General features: G+C 48.5%; 1 protein-coding gene and 1 long non-coding RNA gene across 7 annotated transcripts in view; one reads left to right on the top strand and one right to left on the bottom strand.

The window, feature by feature from the left end:
- Positions 1-20984, top strand: part of EIF4B (eukaryotic translation initiation factor 4B) — a 27001-nt gene extending 6017 nt beyond the window's left edge. For 2 of the 6 annotated variants that reach the window (XM_043532543.1, XM_037883749.2), the window contains 14 exons: positions 5839-5982; positions 6780-6988; positions 9528-9644; positions 9849-9903; positions 10482-10622; positions 11804-11926; positions 12394-12573; positions 12754-12991; positions 14064-14173; positions 14732-14948; positions 15332-15396; positions 17150-17249; positions 18316-18388; positions 18783-20984. In XM_043532543.1, coding sequence (XP_043388478.1) covers positions 5839-5982; positions 6780-6988; positions 9528-9644; positions 9849-9903; positions 10482-10622; positions 11804-11926; positions 12394-12573; positions 12754-12991; positions 14064-14173; positions 14732-14948; positions 15332-15396; positions 17150-17249; positions 18316-18388; positions 18783-18863 — 1853 coding nt within the window. In that variant the 3' untranslated portion in view covers positions 18864-20984. Of the gene's footprint in view, positions 1-5838; positions 5983-6779; positions 6989-9527; positions 9645-9848; positions 9904-10481; positions 10623-11803; positions 11927-12393; positions 12574-12753; positions 12992-14063; positions 14174-14731; positions 14949-15328; positions 15397-17149; positions 17250-18201; positions 18389-18782 lie in introns of those variants that run through there. The other 4 variants (XM_037883750.2, XM_037883748.2, XM_043532545.1 and 1 more) reach the window with 3 other exon arrangements.
- LOC122463373 lies at positions 20892-24195 on the bottom strand. Its single transcript, XR_006286652.1, has 2 exons — positions 23884-24195; positions 20892-23076 (listed from the first exon to the last, which is right to left on the bottom strand). It is a non-coding gene; the product is annotated as an uncharacterized LOC122463373 (long non-coding RNA).

The following is a 24195-nucleotide window of genomic DNA, read 5'->3' as shown; positions in this document are numbered from 1 at the left end:
TCTTGCTTGAGGTCAAACCTGCCTGTGCTTCAGGGTTTTTTCCCCTCCTCCTCTTAGCCTAGCCATGAAGTCACAATGCTGAATCTGTGATTTCACAGTTGCTTCCATGGCAACAAAATGAGGTGGCTTAATAAAAAAAGGACCATGTGGCTTTGCTGCAAGATTTAGACTCCAGGGTGGGCTGCGGGGGAGGAAAGTGAGAAGGACGAGCAGTTCAAGCAAATGCCATGTATCTTTGTTCAGGATCTGTCCAGTTACCATGCAGGCAGCAGAGGAAAGTAAGTAAACTTAATTGAAGTTGCTGCTTCTGAACCAATTTATTTCATATACTGAGCTGCCCCGTAGGGCATGGGAAGTGCCCTGTAGTCAAACTTACTTCCAAAGATTATATGCTGCTGTAAGCAATGTAGTCTTTTAATGTTGGGGGCAACCATGAGCAAGCCACTGCTTGAGGAAGGGAAGAAACCTTGGGTGGTGCGGACTCCCTCGGTATGCTGGTAGCGAAAGCTGGGCAGGTTGCAGAGAAATAGATTTCTTGGGAGCTGCTGGAGGAGAAATAGTCATGCAAAGACCCCTTCCCAATAGAAAATATCAAGCAGTCTCCAACCCGGGGCAGAACAGAGGCTGGAGGAGGTAGGGAGGTGGGAGCAGAAAGAAGGGAAAGGAATAAAAACACAGCAAGTACCCCTAAAGGTGTCCTTTGTGTAATGCTGAATGCAATAGTCTGCCCTTGATCTTCTGCCGAAGTCCCATTGATATCCCTGGGACCAGATGGCCCTAGCTTAGCGGTCTCATTTCCCCTCTCACCGATTTTATACCATTCTGGCTTCAGTGGCGTTCCTTCCTATCGTTTGTGTGGAGGAATAATCTGGCCCAGCTAATGAAAATACTTTGATGTGAGCCTGCCTGTGAAGACGGGCACAGTGGAATCCTCGGGGCCCAGGCTCCACAAGGCATGCAGAGGGGGCACTAAAGGCTGAAGATCAAAGCCAGAACATCCTCAAGGAGCTAGTGGAAGCCAAAAGAGAGAGCAGACCTGCATCCCACAGTCCAGACCTGCATCCCACAGTCCCAATACGTGTTCTGTATCATTCCATATTGCTAAGCTTATTAATGCTGAACACATCCTCTGCCTAGTGTGTAGGTTTAAACCAACCCGTGATACGGAAACTCCATTTTAAAGACACTGAACACTGGTGATGGGTGAGCTTGCTCATATGACTTCTGTACCACCCTCATGAAAGCCATTGGTGATTTGGAAAGCTTTGCATTAGTGTAGGAAGTGCTACAAGTAATACCTGCTCTGACCAGGCTAAGGGGAATTCTAAAGAGCCTCCTAGGATGTGGCTAATCTTATCAAACAGTATTTCACTGGGTGATTCATTGACTGGGTGAATGAGAGAAGCCTGATGGTCTGGGCCCTGGAGTGCCCTGTTATGTGGCAGTAATCTGTGGAACCTGCCCATGTTCCGAGTCTGCATTCTTGTGCACAGTTGGCAGCATGGTGGATGGGAGGCTGTGAAATTGGTTGCTGCCAGGTTATTGGCCTGTAGGAGCTAAAATATTGATATCTCTCTACTTATGATGGTAGCATTTCACTGCAGACTGGCAGGCTTTCCAGGCTTGTCTTTTTTTTTGTTTGTTTGTTTTCCTCAGGTGGTTAAAGAGAAGCAGCTGATAAGTCTCATTTGGAGGCCTGTAGTTACGTTGCTCTGACAGCCCATAGCAGAAAGTCTTCTAGGTTGTTTGCTGAAGCTTAAAATAAAGGGAAGGTTTCCAGGAACGTCAAAGTAGATTCAGAGCAAACAACGTCAAAGTAGATTCAGAGCAAACAACAAAACCGCTGAGCAAAAAGAGTTGGCCTGTTCTGTGCCCCTCCCTGGATGCTGATAGATGACATGGCTTAACATTTCTTTGGCAGTTCTGGGCAGTGACTTTTCTGTAGATATTAGAATCATAGAATAACAGAGTTGGAAGGGACCTCTGGAGGCCATCTAGTCCAACCCCCTACCCGGAGCAGGACCAATCCCAACTAAATCATCCCAGCCAGGGCTTTGTCAAGCCTGACCTTAAAAACTTCTAGGGAAGGGGATTCCACCACCTCCCTAGGTAATGCATTCCAGTGTTTCACTGCCCTCCTAGTGAGAGAGTTTTTCCTAATATCCAACCTAAACCTCCCCCACTGCAACTTGAGACCATTACTCCTTGTCCTGTCATCTGCTATCACTGAGAATAGTCTAGATCCATCCTCTTTGGATCCACCTTTCAGGTAGTTAAAAGCAGCTATCAAATCCCCCCTCATTCTTCTCTTCCGTAGACTAAACAATCCCAGTTCCCTCAGCCTCTCCTCATAAGTCATGTGTTCCAGTCCCCTAATCATTTTTGTTGCCCTTCGCTGGACTCTCTCCAGTTTCTCCACATCCTTCTTGTAGTGTGGGGCCCAAAACTGGACACAGTACTCCAGATGAGGCCTCACCAATGTCGAATAGAGGGGAACGATCACGTCCCTCGATCTGCTGGCAGTGCCCCTACTTATGGACCCCAAAATGCCATTGGCCTTCTTGGCTACAAGGGCACACTGTTGACTCATATCCAGCTTCTCGTCCACTGTCACCCCAGGTCCTTTTCTGCAGAACTGCTGCCTAGCCATTCGGTCCCTAGTCTGTAGCAGTGCATTGGATTCTTCCGTCCTAAGTGCAGGACTCTGCACTTGTCCTTGTTGAACCTCATCAGATTTCTTTTGGCCCAGTCCTCCAATTTGTCTAGGTCCCTCTGTATCCTATCCCTACCCTCCAGCGTATCTACCACTCCTCCCAGTTTAGTATCATCCGCAAACTTGCTGAGGGTGCAATCCACACCATCCTCCAGATCATTAACGAAGATATTGAACAAAACCGGCCCGAGGACCGACCCTTGGGGCACTCCGCTAGATACCGGCTGCCAACTAGACATGGAGCCATTGATCACTACCCATTGAGCCCGACAATCTAGCCAACTTTCTACCCACCTTGTAGTGCATCATTCCAGCCCATAACTCTTTAACTTGCTGACAAGAATACTGTGGGACACCGTGTCAAAAGCTTTGCTAAAGTCAAGGAATAACACGTCCATTGCTTTCCCTTCATCCACAGAACCAGTTATCTCATCATAGAAGGCAATTAGATTAGTCAGGCATTATTCTTGGATGCCCAGAGAGTTTATGTTCTGTAAGGCACAATGTCCCAAGTGTTGCAGCAGAGGGCTAAAATAGCAGGGGTGAGGCTTCTTGATATGCTACAGTCTGGATTGAGACCAAAGGGGAATATGGGGTTACAAAGTAAATCAGATGTGCTGAAAGGTGGGGAATAGGGTTGGGTGACAGGGAAGGTATTATCGGATATTCAATGTACAGCCAGACTCGATGTTACTCTTAGTGCCAGGGGCTATACAGCTACATGCTTGTAGCCAATTTGCAATCATAATACTGATCCTTATCCACCTGAAGAAGAAACATTTTACGTGCTGTCAGCAGTTCCCTGCTTGTACTGAAGAGAACGGTAGACAAGGGCTGGTTTACTGTCAGTTGGGGATCATATTTGAAAGCTAGTAAGATCTATTTTTCATAAAATGCATTTATTGAAAGGTACTAATTGTGACAATACAGAGATCAGTTCTTCATTCCCCTGCCAGAAAGTTGGTAAGAGATCTGTATGAAATGCAGCAAAGCTTCTACTGTAGTTTACTGTAGCAACCACTAAAGATAAGGGCATAAATTTATCAGTGGTTTTGGATGCTCAATTTGAGATATTTTGGAAGGGCCTGACTCTCAGAAGTTTCGAGCCATCTGTCCACTGAAAATTGAGCACCTGTAAAATGTCTCAAGTTGAGAACCCAAAATTATTCATTTCTGAAAACTCGAGCCAAGTTTACTAGAATTCCATCAACTTCCCTGTTTTAAAATGTCCAGTTTCCATTAACTCTCTTCTGTGCTTGTTTTTGGCCTTATGGTGGCATTTTCAAAGTTTAAGGAAATTGCTTCCTAGTTTTGAGTTATAGGAAGGTGGAAGTCTTTTGTTTTGGTCTTTTGCCACCACAGAAAACCATATTGAGTTGTCTTGTACATACATAATTCACATGCTGCAGTTGAAAAGCTGAATCTTTCAAGGTGGGTTATTTTGTGAGTGTGTGTTTAGGGGACCAGTAAGGTATAATGCTCTTGCTTTGCACATGCACAGCACAAATATCCACTAAATGTGTGATGCTGTGCTGGTTACAGAATAACACAAACGTGATCTCAGTGTTACCACGGGGTGGGTTTGTGCTGTCATTTCATTGTGCATGTGTAAGTACCTGGTTTGTGTGTTAGTCTTTTTTGTTAATGTAAACAAAATAGAAGTTGCCCAGGTGTACAATTAAAGTTAGTTTTAAAACACAAGAAGTGTAGCTGTCAGGCTTTCAGAATAGCTAATCGCCCTCGTTGCATGTATAGAATACCAGACTTATTGCATATTTGAGTGCACTTAAACCTATCTAAGGAACTTTTTTTGCCATTGTCACTATAGTATCTGAGCATCATAGTATCTGAGCATCTCAGTCTTAAATTCATTTCTCCTCACAACCCCTGAGCGAGGCAGAGCATTGCTGTTATCCTGTTTTACAGATGGCCTGAATCTCTGTGCTTCGGGTCCCATGTCGGCACTGCAAGCTATGCCACTGTAGCACAGACACGTTCTACATCAACGGAGAGGGTTTTTCTGTCGATGTACTACTGCCTCTTGAAAAAATTGTTTAGCAAGGTCAATGGAAGAATTCTCCAGTTGACCTAGCCATATTTACACTGACATTTTTCACAGCCCTGCGTGATGTAGCTAGGTTGATCTAATTTTTAAGTGTAGATCAGACCTCAGTAACTTGTCATGTGAAGCCTGTAGCAGATCAGGGAATTAGTTAGTGCTGACCACTGGACCATCCTTCCTCTGTAAAATAGACCATGAAAGGGTTCAAATGGGATACAGTCCAGTCGCTCTCATAGTTCAGGTGACCTGCATGCTTCAGTCACAGTAGCGTTTCAGCCACCTTGTTGGCAATAGTATATTCTTCACTTAGAAGCCAGGAACTTCCAGCACAAGTAGAATGAGTGGGGCTGTTGACTTTTCACAGGAGGGTCCCAGAGGCTTTCGAATAATTGTCCATTGTAAGTAGAGGTGGCGGGTGCTTTGCCCAATGGGCCATGATCCTTGTGGGGCAGCTGTGGGTGGCGATGTAATTCAGGTAGCTAAGGGATGCTCTGCGACAAAGGAATGGAAATAGAGAGGTCCATCTGAACTAACAAGGGCTAGGAAAAAAGTGGGGAAGGTTCAAAGTGAGATTTTTAATTTTAAATCCAGTCCATCAGAAGGGCCCTGAAGAAAACAGCAAAACAAGTCTGCCCCATTCCCACTGACTATAGGCCTGAATCCTTAGGCCGCAAGCCACAGCCAGAGATTCTAAGTGCTAGTGAGAATTCCTCTGGTGTGGGTTCATAGAGATGCCAATTAAAATAGCAGGAGTCAAATGCACAACAAAAGTTATGGTGGAGACCCATGAATAAAAAGTCTTTCAACTCCATAGACTACCCTGGCAGTCTAATGCTATATAACAAATGGATGGCTTTTGTTCTCCCAGTCTGTGGGAATGGTGGGGTGTGGTTTTGTGCTGGTGAGATTTGGCCTAGAGGTGATATGTATCGTCCTGAGCATGTAGGATACTTGCCTCCATAGGCATTGTGATGGGCAGTAACTCCTCCATTCCCTGTCGACTTTAATGGAATTAATTGTGCCCAGATGTTACTCATGTCTGTCCCCTTCTCCCCTTTAACAGCTAAGAAGAAGAACAAGAAGGGGAAAACCCTTACTCTGACGGACTTTCTGGCAGAGGATGGTGGCAGCGGTGGTGGCGGTGGAACCACCTTTATTCCAAAACCAGTCAGCTGGGCCGATGAGACAGACGACCTGGAAGGAGATGGTACGTTCGTTCCCAAGTTTCCATACTATTAGCATTCTGTCTCTAGGTACTGTCCCTGAATAGCTTGTGTGTCAGTGAAAGCTACTGATGTTAAGACATCTTGAAGCTAAAAGATTACAGGAAAAGTGCCTTTATTTTTTTTTAGCTTGTTCATGATGCACTTGAAAGCACTTTGGTCAATTTCACTGTCATGTTCTGTATATAGTTTCCCTGCATTTGTGAGAGTCTTATACATCAACGGGGAAAGAACGAACATTTTCAGTACTTGTAACACCTAACTCCTTTGAGAGACCAACTGAGTTCTCTGCTTTATCTGAGGCTTGGTCTGGGGCTCGCAGCAGAGATGTCCTGATTCAGGGATTCCGTCCAAGTTGCTCATTCCCTGATTCTGCCCCTTAGTGGCTGTACTCAGAGCTCACTGAAAACTTTTCTGTCTGCTGTATTTGACCATTTTGTCTCCGTTTTATCACCGGCTTGGTCTCTTGGGGTTTTTTTGTTCGTCCAATTTTGTTCATTCCCTGGATCTCATGTTTTTATGCAGTGTTTGTGCTATGATCTGTTGGGGGGGAAAGTGCCCTAAAATACAGGGCACAGTTGAATCTAATTGTGGGATTGTTTATAATATTGCTGAACATTTTTCTTGACCATCTTTAATGCCTTTATTTTATAGCTGAAGGGGCTGCAAGTAAATTCAAACATTAATCCCAATGAGGAGGGGATCTGAGAGACATCAACTTCTATAAAGGCTAGGGGACTTGCTCAGTGTGTCTTGACCATGTGCAAAATTTCTCTTCTAGTTTCCACCACTTGGCATAGTAATGATGATGATATGTACCGAGCCGCACCAATTGACCGGTCCATCCTGCCCACTGCACCTCGGGCTGCTCGGGAACCCAATATAGACAGAAGCCGTCTCCCAAAGTCGCCCCCGTACACTGCCTTTCTGGGAAACTTGCCCTATGATGTGTCAGAAGAGTCCATCAAGGACTTCTTCAGAGGACTCAACGTGAGTATCTGTTATGCATAATTTTAAGTTTGTTGTGACACATACAGCAGGGAATGTGAAATATTTCTTGATGTGCCATTGGGTGTTGAACTGAACGTTGCCCATGTGATGATGAGCTCCGCTGCTCACAGCAGATTATGATCAAAATGACATTGCTTGCATTTCTTGTCCATTTCAGCTTGCATCTATAACTCATTTGTTCTGCCTACTGATGCAGCATCCCCTCCTTCTTGGAAGTAATAGCTTGCCTATAACAGTACAACAGGGGATCCATCACAGTGTCCTAGCCATTGTAATAGACTTCATAGCACTTGCTGCATATAGCAGCCTAGGGCTGTGCCGAAGACATAGAATACTTAGCATGCAGATGGTGAAGAAGCCATTTCTCATCTCATATGCTCTTAAGTTCCACATATCTGAAAAATGGGAAGAATAAGTGAGAGATGAGGTCTAGTAAGTTGCTAAGAGTGGATGGAGGCTTAATCTGTGGCAAAGCTGGGAGTAGAACCCAGGAGTTCCAGGCCCAGTTCTGCCACTGTCTTCCTGGGCAGTCTTTGCTGAGCTCCAGTGTCGCCATCTAGAGAGGCCGCGCTGGCTTTAAGTGAATGGCAATGGTGAGTGTCCCTCTGAGAGGTGACCGATGTACTGTATTGGGCTTTGTCTACTCTACCACTTTTGTTGGTGAAACGTGTCAGTTGACATAGGTATAATTGGCAAAAGTGATGATGTGGACAGCTGTGTCAGGAGAGGCTCTCCTGCCAACATAGCCAATGCCGCTTGTTGGGGGTGTGTTGTTTATGCCAGCAGGAGAGCTGTCTCCTGCCGGCAAAGAGTGTCTACATGGAAGACCATACAGCGGCACAGCTATAGTGGTACAGGTGTGCCTCTGTAAGGTCCATAGTATAGACATAGCCTTACGTAACCAGTTGGTGAACTCATTGGTATCTTCAGAGTAAGGGACTGCCTCGTTAATTTCCTGCCAACCGGTCTCCATGGCATTCTGTTGCTTATAATCATCCAATACTTGCCCCATCCTCTACTTACACCCTAGGTGCATTAGGAAGTGACTAGGTACTTTTGGAGGTGGTGGTCCCTGCTTCCGAAAGACAACACTGAGCTGCCCTTGCTGGCTAGCTGATGTTTTGCTTCCAGCAGCAAAAACCTCTTGTTCAGGTGGAGTCAAACTGAGCAAATTTGATAAGGAAATATTAATTGGGGGGTGGGGGAGTGCGCGTAATAAATATGGGATGTCAGTTTAATGACCATCACTTGAATTTTCCCTTCCTCACTTGCTGAGCTGCAGCTTTGCCCATATCATTCACTCTTAACCACTGCCCAGCTGGTTCTGTAATTCTTTATCAAGCCCATAGCTTGTCACATGTGGCTTATCTGAACGCAATTTGAGCTCCTTGTTTGAGCGTAATCTCCAGAAACCACTGTGGTGATATGCTGTGGCTTTGAGCTGTGTGCTGTGCTTCTCTAAGCAGGAAGCACAACTGGGAGCAACTGTGCTTATGAAGTGGTTACTCAAGTGGAAATCATTAATGTGATAGAATTTAGTTTAGCCTTTGAAGTGACATTTAATACTTTAAGCAAACTGTACTGTAAGAGTGATATTAGTTTTTAAGTTCTGCATCCCAAACCTAATCGTAAGCATTGTGTTAGCTGCCCTTCCTGGCAGTGGGGTGTTGTCTGTAGTTGTGCAGCTGGGAATAAAACTGCTGTTCCTGTTTTCCATAATCTAGCTTGAAGGGTCTTTCCATTGAAGCAGGTCAGAAATTGGCCTTACATGAGGACTTTATCGAGTAATATTAAGTAAGCTGTGGAAATGGGTGGGGTTCATAGGGCGCTTTCATTGCGGGGTGGGGAGAGTGCATATATCATGTGCAAAGATCCTTTTGCAAATTGTGTAAGTGTGAAGCATTCTGACCTGTACTGCCAGTTCCAATTCCAGTCTAGGTCAATCCTGACCAGTGCCCTCTAACAGCTCCTCTTTGACCTATGCGAAATGGGGAGGAAGGGGCAGCAGTTGGCTCTGCTGTTGGTAGTTGTCAGCAGAGGTTAAAGAGTGAGAGACTCACAGACCTTGTTTTCACCAGGAATATACCAAGGAAGCTTGCTCTGCCAGTGCCTGTTTTCCCTGTTCTGTGGATAAAGACCTTCAGTCTCCAGGGCTGAAAGTCGGGCACTGTTTACCAGTGCCAAATTCTTCATTCCAAACTACTATCTGGGTTCTCAGACAGTAGCACTTTAAACAGGAACCAGATCCATGGGTTTCTGATATACTAATCCTCTTATTTGCCTGCAAGCGAACTATGCTGTCTGGCTTGCTTAATTCAAATAAATCTTATTTGAGTCACATGACTTCGGGAAACTCAACATCTCCTGTTTGGAGACCACATGCCTTCTCCAAAGGATTTGATCTGCCAGATGAATGTGTAGTTAAACCCAGTCCTATTGAATCTTCCTCTGCATTGCTCATCAAGGGATCCTGACCCTTCTAATGAGAGTCTTCCTTTCTGTTCCCAATTGACTGCAGATAAGTGCTGTGCGTTTGCCCCGGGAACCTACTAACCCAGAAAGGTTGAAAGGTTTTGGTTATGCCGAGTTTGAAGACCTGGACTCCTTGCTCCGGGCTCTGAGCCTCAATGAAGAGGTGAGTTGAAACCTGCAAAGAAATGGGGTCAAAGCAATTCCCAGAATTCTTGCTTCCAGACCCCAGGTGGCTTCACGGGGTGTTCTGGGGCCCAGTTAACAGACACTGTGCCTCAAAGTGTTCTGAGATCTCCCTAGAACAAACTGTCTAGAATCCCCACATCCTCAGGCTGAAAGGCTAATGAATTTGGTGTTGTGTGTTCAGTCTCTAGGGAACAGAAGGATACGAGTGGATGTTGCTGATCAAGCTCAGGATAAAGGTGAGAACTGCCTGAAATAGGTAGCAATTTTCTTCTCTGATCAGATAAACTGAATGTTGACAAATTAGGTACCACACTGCAAGGCAACTGTCCTCATGACTGAATCTGCCTTAGCACTGGAGCTCCTGAAGAGCTGGTGACTGGCTGGCAGCCTTCTCTCCCTCTGACCTAAATAGTTCAAAGGCAGCGTATAAGTCCTCCTTGTCTATGCGTTCTGTTCTCACTTGCTGCAGGGCTAAGGCATCTGCACGCCTTGCCAAAGGGGTAGCTGGAATGTTCAGTGGCTGCTGGGTACCCATCAGCAACACTAGGGCAGCCCTCTGCCCCACCGCCCATGTACTGTCCTTGAATCTGGCTAGGCCCGTCATCCTTCTAAAGCGTCAGTCAGAGGTTCTTGTTGCCATTGATGTATTAACTGCAAGACAACATGCCGAACTGCAGAGATGCCGTATCCGTCTCAGTGCATTTCAAATCCATGGATTTCCCCTTCAGTGCTCAGCCCTTGGGCATTTGCACCAGCCCTTAAAGACTTGACCTTCCAAGCCTGACTCTGCTGTCTGGTTCCCTCCCTCCTGCAGACAGGGACGATCGCTCCTTCGGCAGAGATCGTGATCGCAACCGGGACTCGGAGAGATTCGAGACTGACTGGAGGGCTCGTCCTGCTACTGATAGCTTTGATGATTACCCTCCACGCAGGAGCGAGGATAGCTTTGGAGACCGTGAGTTGGCTGAGAGCCCTCCCTCTATACCCATAATAATATCTAGTCATTAAACATTACCTGTGAAATGTTAGTTCCACGCCTCCTCTTGGGTTTCTTCTGGGATCTGCTGAGGGGGGATCTGCAGATCCCCAGATTTGAGGAGCCAGATCCTGCATATCCCTCATACTCCAGCAATATCCTTCCTTTTTGGATGGTGTCTCCTGGGAAACGACATCACCGTGGTATCCTAGCATGCTTATTTTCAGCTCTGCACATGGCGACCAGTTGAGTTACTGGGTGGAGAGTCTGTGTAGGTAGCCTCAGGTATTTGACTGGGACCAGGAGATCTGAGGTCTGCTCCCGGCTCTCTGCAACATGTTCGTGTTATGACCTCAGGCAAGTTCATCTTGGTGCCTCCGTTTCCCATCTGCAAAACGAGTAATAATGCTTCACTGCCATACAGGGGTGTTGAGGGTAATGTACGTGACATTTCAGTACCGTAGTGACAAGTGCCATCAACAGTCTGATGAAATATGTAATTCAACAAGTGATCAAAGGTGGGAGGAATGAACTGAATCATGTAGAGTTTTTGCCAACTGAGCTCCTTGGGACAGTGTGTCAATTTAGTGCGTCTACTCTACAAAATTAAGTCAACATATAGCCACCGCAGTAGTTCAGTTTGATTTTTGATGTCTGCACTGTGCTCCTTCTGTCAGCAGCGCACGTTCTCACCAGGCGCACTTTCACTGATTTAACTGACGTTGTGGGGCACTGACAGCTGGAGCCCTGCCCCTCTGAGGCTGACAGCTGGAGCCCTGCTGCACCCTCTCCACATCCCCTTACCAGGAGGCGACCACAGCTCAAGCTCTCCTCTCCCCAACCCCCTCAGTTCCTCATCAGCTGTCAGCCCTGGGCTTGGACTCCGGCTGTCAGCCCCGTGAGGCAACAGATGATGTAAGCCTCACATTATCTACATGGACACCTCACTGACCCAACTGCATTGGCTTAAGCGTTACACCACTTGCAGACGTGGAATTAAATTGGTGGGCGACTTACATCGGCAGGAGCCTGATTATGTCAATGTAAACTGCCTTTCATCAACCTAACTCTGAAGTGTAGACTAAGCCACAGTGTTTTGGGAATAGTTCATAGTCACCCAATACTGCCTGCCTTGTACTGTAACCTTTCTTTCTCTTTAGGGTATCGGGACCGCGATCGTTACAATGATTCGGACCGGTATCGTGATGGCCCTCGCAGGGATATGGATCGCTTTGGGGGCAGAGATCGTTATGATGACCGTAGTAGAGACTACGATAGAGGAGGTAGTATGGCTTCAGAGGCTTTCCTGTGATTTGATGGATCGGGGTATCAAACTGCACGTCTGTTGGAGTCTGTTTCTGTCCAGAGCTTGCACTAACCATTGACAAACCATTTGTGCAGCTCCCAGGTCTATTGTTGTTCCCCATTCTAGAAGTGGGGGATGGAAGGCAGGCCACCCATTGTATGTCTTTGAGTTGCAGTCCACTTACTCCTGTGTGTGGCAGATGGTGTGCACAGACCTGCCCTGGTACTTACATTTCATAGTGCCTCCTGATTGAGCAGATCCAGAGAGGTTGGGTTGGCTGCAGCTTGAACAGGTCACCATTGCCCCTTTCTTGCCTTCTTGTATAAGGAATGTTGCCTAAACCTAGAGGGGCCTCCCTCTCCTGCACTTAATCAGCCATCCTCTGGTGTAATGCTCCATTGCTCAGGAGTAACCTGTGCTGCTTTCCCTCTCCTCCTCCTGTAGGCTACGATTCCAGAGTGGGCAGTGGCCGGAGAGCCTTTGGCACTGGGTACCGTCGGGACGATGACTTCAGAGGGGGAGGTGACCGTTACGAAGATCGATATGAAAGGAGGGACGACAGGGTGGACAGGTGGAGCTCCCGGGATGACTACGCCCGGGATGACATTCGTCGCGATGATAGAGGTAAAGGCTCTGCTCGTTCTCAGGGGGTGGGCTCAACAGCTGGAAGGAAGCTGAGCTTGGAGGGTTGGTAGCCAGTGCAACCAGTGCACCTCCTCTCCTCCCTTGGTGTTGCTGGGGTCCTGTTCTGAGCAGATCACATGGCATTTGCCCTCAAGTTGCTTTCCACTTCATCCAATGTAGGTCCCACTCAGAGGCCAAAACTGAACCTGAAACCGCGCAGCGCCCCCAAGGAGGAAGACTCCTCGGTGGCCCCTGCCACTCAGTCCAGCCGTGCAGCCTCGATCTTCGGGGGTGCCAAGCCTGTGGACACGGCCGCAAGGGAGCGTGAAGTGGAAGAGCGGCTACAGAAGGAGCAGGAGAAGCTGCAGCGTCAACTGGAGGATGATAAACCAAGGCTAGAAAGGCGGCCCCGAGAGAGGTAAGTGGCGGGAGGGGGCTGGAACGCCCTTGGGAGCAGCTCTCTACATGAGCTGCCTGACTGCACGTGACAGGTTTCAGAGTAACAGCCGTGTTAGTCTGTATTCGTAAAAAGAAAAGGAGTACTTGTGGCACCTTAGAGACTAACCAGTTTATTTGAGCATGAGCTTTCGTGAGCCACAGCTCACTTCATCGGATGCATAGCATATCGTGGAAACTGCAGAAGACATTATATACACACAGAGACCATGAAACAAAACTTCCTCCCACCTCACTCCCCCGCTGGCAACAGCTTATCTAAAGTGATCCTCAAGTAGAGCCATTTCCAGCACAAATCCAGGTTTTCTCACCCTTCTCCCCCCCCCCCCCCCCCCCCCCCCCCCCCCCCCCACACACACACACACACACACACACACACACACACACAAATTCACTGCACGTGGTGGATGTGGGGAGCGGGGACACCAGCATGCACACCACACATCCTTCTAAATTGTGCATACTAGGGTGCTGAGGCTTAGCACGCCTGCAAAGCTGTGCACCCCTCTCATGAAGGGTGCTGGAGATGTGACTGCTCCCCTCTGTAATATTGCACCATCTGGTTGTTTGCATCCTTTGGAATAATGTTGTCAAAGGCTGAACGTTCGTTAGAATTCCAGGCAGCTCCGTAAACCTAAAAGAAGTGGCCGGCCTTAGTATGGGCTCCTGGTAGGTCCTGTTCACCAGGGCAGCTGTACATTCTTGACTTACGTTGTCAGAAGACTCTGGGCTTGATTCTCTCCTGGATGACAGGAGAGGCAGCCTTGTCCAGGGGGTAGGGCCTGGGCCTGGGAGTTGAGATGCGAGTTCTCGTGTCACCTTGGGCAAATCTTTTAATCTCTGTGCTTCACGTTTCCCATCTGTCAAAGCAGCAGGGTAGTGGTGATAGCCCTCCTTTGCTGTCCCTTTTGAGATCAGCAGATGGGAAGCGCCAAGCACTTGTACTGCTTTGCCCACTCTCTCCTCCAGCCCCGCACCCAGTTCTTACTGGATATTATGGTTTGATCAGACTTTCTTCCCCCTTTCTGTTATAGGCATCCCAGCTGGCGTAGTGAAGAGAACCAGGAGCGATCACGGACAGGGAGCGAGTCCTCACAGACTGGGAGCACAGGCCCGTCCGTGGGAACTGGCCCAACGGGAAGAAGTAAGTCGGGGACAAGATGAGTCGGCCTGGACCAAGCCTGCCATTGTCCACTCTTGTTTCCCAAGTTGGCTGCTTAGCCCTGCTTCTGTTGAAAGCCCCCTCACGTGTGTAGGCTGCGTGTGGGGAAGGATCCCTAGTACGACTCAGTGGATGGTTGCATGGGACCAAGAACGTCAGCGATGCTCAAACGCTTGTTCACCAGACTCCTTTGGTGCAGCCTCCACCATCAACGTACCCTCATCCTGTCCTGCAACAGAACAGGTGCTATGTGAGGCCTAGCTTCCTGGCTGCTGTAGCGATCAGGTTTTAGTGGTCACTTGCTACACGAGAGCCACTCGTCAGGTTACTCGTGGGTAATGTTAGGTCAAACCTGCTGGCCTCAGGCAGGCAAGAGCCTTAAAGTGATAGTTAAGGGGCCATCGAGGTCGATGGCCCAGGCTACTCAGATTGGAATAATTGAGGACCTGTCCAGACCTCCTCCCTTGGGCTAGATACATTTGGGGGGAAGTCTTGCCTTCCCACGTCCCTTGTGTTCACTGCCATCTCCTGTTCTTACAGCCACCCGAAGGAGGGAGAGTGAGAAGTCCTTGGAAAATGAAACCTTTAGCAAAGAGGATGATGCTCCGTCTCCAACCTCCAAGACCCCCAAGGAAGAGAAGCTCCCTCTGAAAGTGATGCCAGCACCACCGCCGAAGGAGAACGCCTGGGTTAAACGCAGCAGCAACCCCCCTGCCCGCTCCCTGAGCTCTGACATGGAGCAGCACTCTCCCACAAGGTGAGTGTCTGTACCGAGTGCCTGCTCAGGGTCTGATCTGTCATCCCTAGATACATGAAAGGAGCTTCGGTTACAGAAGGGAGGCTAAAACTCTAGTGGAGATGAGCGGCTGCTCTGTTCTCCACTGAAACAATGGTGAATGCAGCATGCACCTTGTAGAGCTTAGCTTCAGGCAGTGGCCTCAGGTTTGAGTCTGGTTTGGGGGCTTCTGGTTTGGTTCTTGTATGACCCACATGTGGCTGCTGAAATCTTAGACCCAAGGCTGAGCTTCATCAAGAAGCAAATAGCTCTCAAAGTCAGCAGTATCCCAAGCACCTGTCAGAGGATGCAGCGTCCCTGATGTTCACATGTTTTCGTTTTGGTTTTTTTTTTCTTCCTAGCAGCAGCCAGGGAGGACCAGCCCAGCTGTCGGAGGATAGAGCACCACCTAAGAGTGCTTCCAGGAAAGGTACGGTCAGGGCTTGTTTCCACTTGTAGGGCGAGAAGGGTCGAGAATCACTCTGCCTTGTGCAGGTGGACTAATCCTGCAGTTCCCTGGTTTGGTGCCCTGAGTTACATGGCATTAGCACTGTGGAGTTAATGGTGGTTCCAGGTTTAGGAATTGTTGTTCGTATGGCTTATTAATCTCAGCAGGACCAAGGGGTAAACAACTCTGTTCAAGTTCTGGTGACCTTAAGTTGTTCCTCTGCCGGACAGTAGAGGGCAGCAGTCTCCTCTCTGTATTGATGGGAGCAGAAATGGACAATTCCTTCAGACTAAATTCAGACACTCATCTTTGTCCGCATAGATGTCTGACCAGCCGCAAAGGGAAAACTACCTCCCTCCCAGATAGACTGCCATGGGGCTGCAAGTGTCACAAGTCTGCATTTCTGTTGGAGTTTCTGTGATTGGGGAAACCTCACTCCCCATGCAGTTGTCACAGCAAAGCCTCCTGCCTCAGCGCTGGCTTAACTGGTTTTGGGGGTGGATTAACCTGAAGAGTGCTGAATTAACAACCCAGGAGAAGAGAGATTCAAGTCCTCTGACTGCCACAGAGACAGTAATAGAGCATTGGCCATGGCCTGTTGAGGAGACTTGTTGGAAAACAGCACGTTTTGGAGCAAGCATAAGGAGAGGCCTTAGTCTGAAGGAGCATGTGGGAGATGGTTCAGGAAGCATCTCCCAAGTAATGTAATTGACCTCAGATCCTCTTGGGTAGGGCCCTACCAAATTCACAGCCACGGAAAACACGTCCCGGACCGTGAAATCTGGTCTTGTGTGCTTTTACCCTATACTCTACAGATCTCGTGGGAGAGACCAGTGTTTCTCAAATTAGGGTCCAGACCCTAAAGGGAGTTGTGGGGGGGGTCACAAAGTTATTTTAGGAGGGTCATGGTATTGCCACCCTTCTGTGCTGCCTTCAGAGCTGGGCAGCCAGAGAGTGGCCGTTGTTGGCCAGGCACCCAGCTCTGAAGGCAGCACCGCCAGCAGCAGTGCAGAAGGGAAGGGTGGCAATCCCGTACCACGCCATCCTTCCTTCTGCGCTGCTGCTGCTGGCCGTGGCTCTGCCTTCAGAGCTGGGCTCCCAGCCATCAGCATCATGAAACTTGCGATTTTTAAAATCCTGTGACACTGAAATCGACTAAAATGGACCATGAATTTGATATTGCCCTTTGATATCGGGAAGGGGTACTCAAAGCTGCCTTTGGGATCCCTAAGTTCTAGAAAGAGGATTTCATAAAAGGGAGAAGCAAGTCATGGATGAACCCACAACATGGAGACTGCTTAAGTAACAGAGGGTCACAGAAGACAGGCTAAACAAAAGAGGAAGCAGGAAGGCAAGGAAAAACTAGAAGAGTGAAATGCCAAAGGGGCCAGTTGAGCTGAATAGGTATCCCTCAGAACATGGACATCCAGCCCTTGTGGAGCCAATAGGGAGAAGCCCGTAACAGGCAAGCTGGAACTTAGGAAGGCCCAGATGGATTTTGGGCCTTGACTGTAAGCTGTTTGGGGTAGTGTTTCGGCCATGTGTATCACAGGCTGTCTAAGGGCTTGCTGAAGATGCACGACAGAACTTTTGAGTGTGCGGGAGTAGGGTCCACCTGATATCTCGTGCACAGCTTGCTGTACTAGAACTGTTCAGATACACAGGCCTTAAGTGGTTGGTTGAGATTTTGCTGTGTTAGTGAGAGGGAACGTTTCATCAGCCCTTTTTTCTTCAGGAGATGAGAACAAACCAGATGAGGGGAAGGAGAGTGTTCCAAAAGCTCGAGGTGGCCCAGGAGACGGAGGCAGCAGAGATCATTGGCAAGATTCAGATAGGTACGTCTGTCTGTCTTGGGATGTCTCATCTTCCCCTTCTTCTCCCACCAGGCCTATTTCAACGGCCCTTTCAGATTTGAGCAGCATTCCAGTGTCATGCATCAGCCCCTTCTGACCTAACCAGCGGGATGTGTGGAGTGTCTGACCTTCTGCAGCGATGGGGCAGGTCTTAAATAGCCGCAGACTTCTATGTACTAAGCTGTTACTGCCTCGTTGGTAATGCTGATGCTTCCATGCTAGGAGCCGGCTTTGCCTGGTTCAGTATCCACTGCCAACCGAAGCACAAAGCACTCGCTGGTGTAATGGTCTCATGACTCCTCACTCTCCAGTTGGGCATCAGAACAACTAGGCATGAGGCAGGGATGGTCTGTTAGAATAGACTGTGCCAGGTATTTTAAAAACAATGCACCACCTGAGCTGACCGCGGTTTTAGTTCTCACTAACTTCAGAATGCTTATTTTGGGCCTTTACTAAGATCCAGCCCTTCAGGTCTCCCCCTGCATTTCCTAGACACCTTGCCAAGGTCTCCCCCATTGCCCTGCCCCTAATGATGCTGCTACCACCAAGGCCAGTTACCCCTCTCTTCTCATTTAAGTCCCTAGGTTTTTGCTAGAGCTTTCATGCAGGTGGCTTTTATGTGTAAGGTCTGACGTCAGAGAGCTGAGCAGGTTACTAGCCATGCCCTTGGGGACGGGCCAGGACTCCCTCCTTCGTCCACCTACCGAGCTCCTAAGTCTAGCAGTAGTCAGTAAAATAGCTACATAGCCTCCCTCGCCACCAGAAGTAGGCATGTGCAGACTTAATTAGAGGATCTATAAAGCCAGTGTCCCTCCTTAACTGGAGGATGCATGCTGTGTCCAGTCAGCGCTGGTCTGAGAACCAGGCTGTGTAAAACACCAACGGCTAGCCTGCACGTTCGATGTGAAATTGGCCATTTTCTCTTCTTGATTAGCAGCCCTTTCAAATCCAGTGGGCACAGCTGTAGCCTGGTAGCAGCACACTGACTCCATTGGCAGCTCCTCCAGCTGAATGAACTCTTGTTCAACTGAAACTCTGACTCTTGCAGGAAAGAAAGCAAGAACGATCATGACTCGCAATCTGCATCTGAGCCAAAGAAACCCGAAGAGAATACAGCCTCTGTAAGCATTTAATCTACTAGCTGCTGCTTGAAGCACAGCGGCGTGTGGGGAGAGGAGGGTTGGACTGAGACTTCAGAAACCTCAGTTCAATTCCTAGCTGTTCTGTGGACTTCCTGAGTGCCATCTACTTCTCCTGTTCTGTTTCCCCCTATACTTCTCATCTGGGAAGATAAAATTCATTGTTTGGGAAGTACTCGGATACTATGGTGCGGGGTGTGGGGAAAAATTACCTTGATTTAAAAACCACAGTGAAAACCCTTTGGCAGGTAGTGGGAGCTGCGTGTGATTCTCCTATGAAATGCTGGATCCAGGCTCTTGAACTCTCGATCACAGAGGCTGCAGAGTCGCTGACCGGGTGTTTCATTCCCCGTTTAACCTGCTGTATTTCTTGCAGAAGTTCAGCTATGTTAGCAAGTACGCTGCTCTGTCAGTGGATGGTGAAGATGAAGTGGAGGAAGACAATTACACTGATTAAAGTCTCCAGACCCTGTGCTGTCTCCTAGCCGATCACCACCCAGGAACATAGGAAAAGCAAACCAAACCAGATGAGACAGAAATAAAATGTAAAACTCAACATCTCCTGGAGACCTTTCTTAAACTTTTTTTAAAAAACAAAAGGAAACCATTTCTCTTGCATGCTGCTGCAGCCTTTAAAGTATTGAACTAACTGGAGAATCTCTGCAAAGTGTAGCGAGAGAGAGAAGTGCACGTTTTAAAAGGAAAAGGGCGACTCAGCGTGGTTTCCAGTGTGACTTGAGCATAGGCCCCGTCACTTAGAGTGGACGTTTAACATGTTAGCCAGCCAGGTGTTTTGGAGAAGCCGGAGCAGATTGGGCAGTAGGACAGTTAATTAAGGAAGAACTGGCTTTTTTCCCTCATCTTGCTAGCCTAAATGGATGAATTCTGCGATGTTACCTTAATAAATGATCACTTTGAAGGTTAGGGTATCTAGTCCATGAGGTTATTCTAGCTTTCTTTAAGCGGCCAGCTCTTCCTTTCCAAAATCCAGTGCAATACAAAGCATTACCCAGTGCACTAGGGAAGGAGAAAACGGTCTTGCTGTCCCAACGGTGGAGGATGGGATGAGACTTTGAGGTAGAGAGGGGGTGTTGAACTGTGCCCGTCTCTAAAATGCGCTTCGAATCCGGACTCTCATCTCTGAAAGTGATGCACCAGGTCAGGCCAATTTATCCAGGAAAGAGCAGGCAGGCTGTCCAGTGAACACGAGTGGCAGCCCTCTGGGGAGTGGAGAGCCTCAGACAGCAGTCAGTTGGGAAAGTGCTAAGCATGCTAACAAGGTAGTGAAAGTCCTCCCTTTTGGAGGCACAAACGCTCAACTCCCCTCCTCTGAGCCCTGCTGGGATGGACAAACCTTTCAGGATCTGACATCTTCCCATGGGTTGGTATCTGTCTCTTGGAATCTCTTCTCCTTAGCCACCTTCTACCCACTTCTTTAATCACCTGGTGTCATCCCCTTCACGCACATTTTAAATAGCACCCCCCCTCCTTGAGTGAGAGCTCCCTCTTCCGGCTGGGCATGTACAGCTATCGAGATGCACGGGAGGGCAGACTAGAGGGCCTCAAGGCTGTCTCTGGGTGCAGGGAGCAGGCTGCACGTCTGTGCCTCTAGAAGATGTTCCTGCCCCCTCTGCATCTGCTTGTCCAACTCCCTCCCTCCACTTGGACAAGCAGGCAGACAGCATTGGTGGCATAGGCCCTTGTACAGGGAATACCTGCCTCAATCTTCCACTGAGGAGAGATTCTCCAGTCCCTAAATATTCACTGGCCTAAAACTGGCAAGGTATTAAAAGTAAAATTCTAAATTTTTAGCCGTTTTAATTCACCCTCACTAGGTTTCCTAAGCTGACGGCAGAGTTGTGGTAATCTCATGGCATAGTCAAGCCAGCATGAGGGTTTCACTGCCTTCTAAAGAATAGGGTTCTCAGAAAGAACCCGTTAATGGTGTAGCATATCTGGATTGCAAGACTACAGGTAATACTCACTTGATTGACAAGGTGTGCACCCATTCAGCAATTGTCGCCTTTTTACCTTAGCTGGGGGGTGGAGAATTGCAGAAATGTTCGTGGCTTAGGACTGTCTCTCTCTTCTGGGCAAACTCAGCAGAGCACAGCTCTCTTACCAGGTGCTGGATTTGATGCATTGTAAAGCTGCAGTTGGTTGGTTATTTCAGTGACTTTTTAGCTAGTTTAAAAAAAAACTTAAACCTGATGTGTCAGCACATACCATGGGGGGCTACCGCCAGGACAGCAGAGCTGAATTTCAAACATTGTATTGCCTAGGTCTAGATAATGCAGGGGCTGTATTTGAGGTGACTGTCACTAAATTGCATCTGAAAAAAGCCTTCTCTCTCCCCACCCCCTCCTCTGCTGTCGGGACAGGGTCACACTGATTGAGTTGCGTTTTACACATTCTGAAGACATGTAAAATTTGTACAAAAATATCTTCTATGAAAATGATTTGTAATCTGTAGTGGACTTCCTGGGAGATGTCTTTTATTATGTAAAATCCCCCCCCTTTTTTTTTGTTTTTTTTTTTGTTTGTTTCCTCCAAATAAATAAAGCTAATCTTTAAAATACCCGCTAAGGCCCAAATCATTTGCAAGTCTCACTCCCACCATTGGCAGTCAGAGGCTGTGGTCCTGAACTCTACTTGGTACCACGCCAGCTTTCCAAAGCCGACTGGACAGTCCTGGAACATTCCCTGTGGAAACATCCACACTAGTTTCTGTTGCAAACTAAGGAAGACTTCCTCATGGCAAGGAGAGCAGAAATCTTCCCTGGCTTGATGTAAGAAGGGTGGTTTTTTCCTGCATTACAATCTCCCTCTTAATCTAATTGTTCTGGCCTTGGCGCTGGCCGCTTTGGTCATCCTGCACTGATGTATGGTAGCCACAAGAGGGAGGTGTTTGCCGGTCTTTGCTCAATTTCCTTACGGAGCGCTTGGCCTTTTCGGGGAGATTGTCCTGCGGGCATCTGAGGGAAGCTGGAACTGTCAGCAACGAAGGCCCTTGCAGGCCAGGTTTTGTCCTCAGTGCTGCCTCATTGCCTGCGGTGGGTGTGTGGGCAGAGTCTAGTCTGGACTCAATAATTTGGATTCCGCTCAAGAAGGCATGGAATCCGGTTCGTGTTCTTGCTGTGTTGGTTCTGCAAGGCAGACACGAGTGGCCATTGTAATCTAAAGCCAACCAGTAGTTCAGGCTGGATACACATGGACCAGATGCCACTTTTACATAGTCATTCTCCAGAGCAGACCCTCCCGAGCTTCAACTATTTGTGCTTCACTCTCTCAGGCCTGGCCTCTGTGTCCTGACTATTGCAGCAAATGCGCTCTTGAGGTCCAAGAACGCTCCAGGACCCACTTCGCTAGGGATAGGGCTTCACACGCAGCTCTCTACCCTGGTGGATAGTGTTTGGTTCCCATGTCTTAAGATTTCATTGGTGTTTGGTCCCCCCCCCCCCCCCACCTTCCTTAGCCAACTGGGAGATCAGCAGCTGCAAACCCCTTGGGCCAAATCCCCAGCTCCTCCTCCAGCCAGCTGAATTGGGGGTGGGCATTGTAGGGTGAAAGTCTATCCAGGTGCTGCCTCCTAGTTTATCTGCATATGTGCTTCCAAAGGAAGGCAGAGTGACTGGTCTCAATCCCTTTTGCCTTCCCCCCGTCTGTTCTGCATGTCCCCGATCCCAAAGCGACGGCTTTCACTTCTCGTATCTGCTGGCTACAGCAAACTACTTCCTCCTGGGGCTGTAAAGTCTCTAGCTCAAAGCAGCCTGCCCGTTGCCACTCATTGGAGTTGCGGTGAGCTCAGGACCTTTTAGACATCTGCCTACTTTTAATTAGGTGCTTCAATAAACCTTACATTACGGTGGCACCTGACCAGCCCCACCTGGCACTTTCTCCACACAGTTGCCTGGATTTGTCTAAAGTCCAAGTTCCCCGAGCCAATGGCTCGGTGGGCTGACCCGGTTAAAACGCATCCGTTTCAGAGCCAAGGGTACGCAGAGGAGCCATGTAGCCAGAACCATGTCCGATAACCAAGGAAGGTCTCTAAATCAACTTAAATAGTGCAGCCATCCCTCAGTGTTTAAAAATTGATCTACAGCTGGCTTAGAGCAGTTCAGCTGAAATCAATCCATCCCCGAATTGCCCTGAACTCATATAAACCAGATTTAAATAGTTAGTCAATGCCTGACTGAATTGCAGACCAGCCCTTAAGTCTACCTAGAAAATTAGGTCAACACAACTACATTCGTCATGGGCATGAAAAATCCACAGCCCTGGGCAACAAAGTTCAACAGAGCTAAGTTTCCGTGTAGACAGCGCTAGGTCCCTTGACCTAGCTGCTGCCTCTTGAGGAAATGGATTGCTGACGGAAGAAGCCCTCGGCTGCACCACTGCAGCATTTCTAGTGTAGACAAGCCCTAACAATTTACCCAGGTTTGTAACAGGGCCGTGCAATTCACTGCGGAACTGACTTCAGCTGACCTGCTGAACATGAGGGTTTAATGGACTGAGAAGCAACCTCCAGCTGGGTTTTGCATTTGTCTAGATAAAGTGGTTTAATTACCGCATCTGAGCAAATGAGCGCAGTCCTCCCGGCTCGACATTCACTGTTCATGCTTCTAGATTCCCCCGTGATCTCGTCCTGGCAGGCGCTCTACGTGCAGGTGCTGGAACCAAGGTGAGTGATGCGTGTGTTAGCTGGGAAAAGGGTTCGCCAGGGGTTAGGCCGCTCACCTGGGACTCCGCCTCCAGTTCAGTTTGCTGCTCTCCCCCACGCTGCTGGCGTGACCTTGGGCAAGTCACTTAGGGCCTGATCTTCAAAGGTGGTTAGGCTCCGAACTTCCACTGACAATGGGAGGATCGGGGCCTGAGGGCCAATCTTTCAGTGGTATTTGGGTACCTGCTGGGCTGTTCAAAAGCACCCGGGGAATTCACTGAGAGTTAGGGGCTTTGGGCAATCTGCTAGGTGCCCAAATCTCTCTTAAAATCTGGTTCCTAGAGTGTTTCCTGAGGTAGCCAGACTCGTGAGTCCCCTCAGTACCACCTGCCCTTAGTGCCACGATTTCTTGTCTGTGCCTGCTGAAGATCAGCTCCCTCACTCCCCAAGCCTCTGACAATGCAAGCTCTGCCTTCCAGGCCTCTGCAGGCCTTGCTCTCGCTCTACAGGTTAGCCACAGGCATGCACCCACCCGGGAGTCCTCCCAGCATCCCTCTGGAGTGCCCAGGCCCTGTGCCACTGCTACTCCCCGGGAATACGAGCTTCAACTCCAGATCCCCACGCTCTGCTTAGTGCATGGCACTTGGAAGTGTATGTGGTGAAAGGAAGAATTAAGGTTGTCGTCGCAGAATGGAGATTCCAAGGATAGTAAGTGCAAATATTGGAAACAAATGGTTACGTAGCAAAGAAAATCACACGCCTGCTGAAGCCTAAACTTAACTCACCAGCCATTTCTCCCATCTACAGGCTAGCTTACCTCAAGTCCTTTGCCAGAGTGTTTTCAACCAGGATGGCTGAAATCCCCCTTAGATAAGATGGAACGCCCTGTCCGCTTGGCTTCACAGTCTGAAGGATCCTAGGGTGTGTCTCTGCACCGCCATTCATAGGATGCCTGGCCTTTGATCTTCACCTGAAAATAGGGACTATCCCCCTACAGGAACAGTGTACCTCTTCCCATTAATTTCCTTCTGAAGTGTCTGCAAGGGTGCATAGACGAACCCACGGGGCTCTGCCTTCCCTTGCCTTTGAGCACCAGGGGCTGCGAATCGGCCGCAAAGCCCGGCACTTG

Source organism: Chelonia mydas, chromosome 20, assembly GCF_015237465.2.
Source record: "Chelonia mydas isolate rCheMyd1 chromosome 20, rCheMyd1.pri.v2, whole genome shotgun sequence".
Lineage (NCBI taxonomy): Eukaryota > Metazoa > Chordata > Testudines > Cheloniidae > Chelonia > Chelonia mydas.
This window is presented reverse-complemented; position numbering and strand designations above follow the sequence as displayed.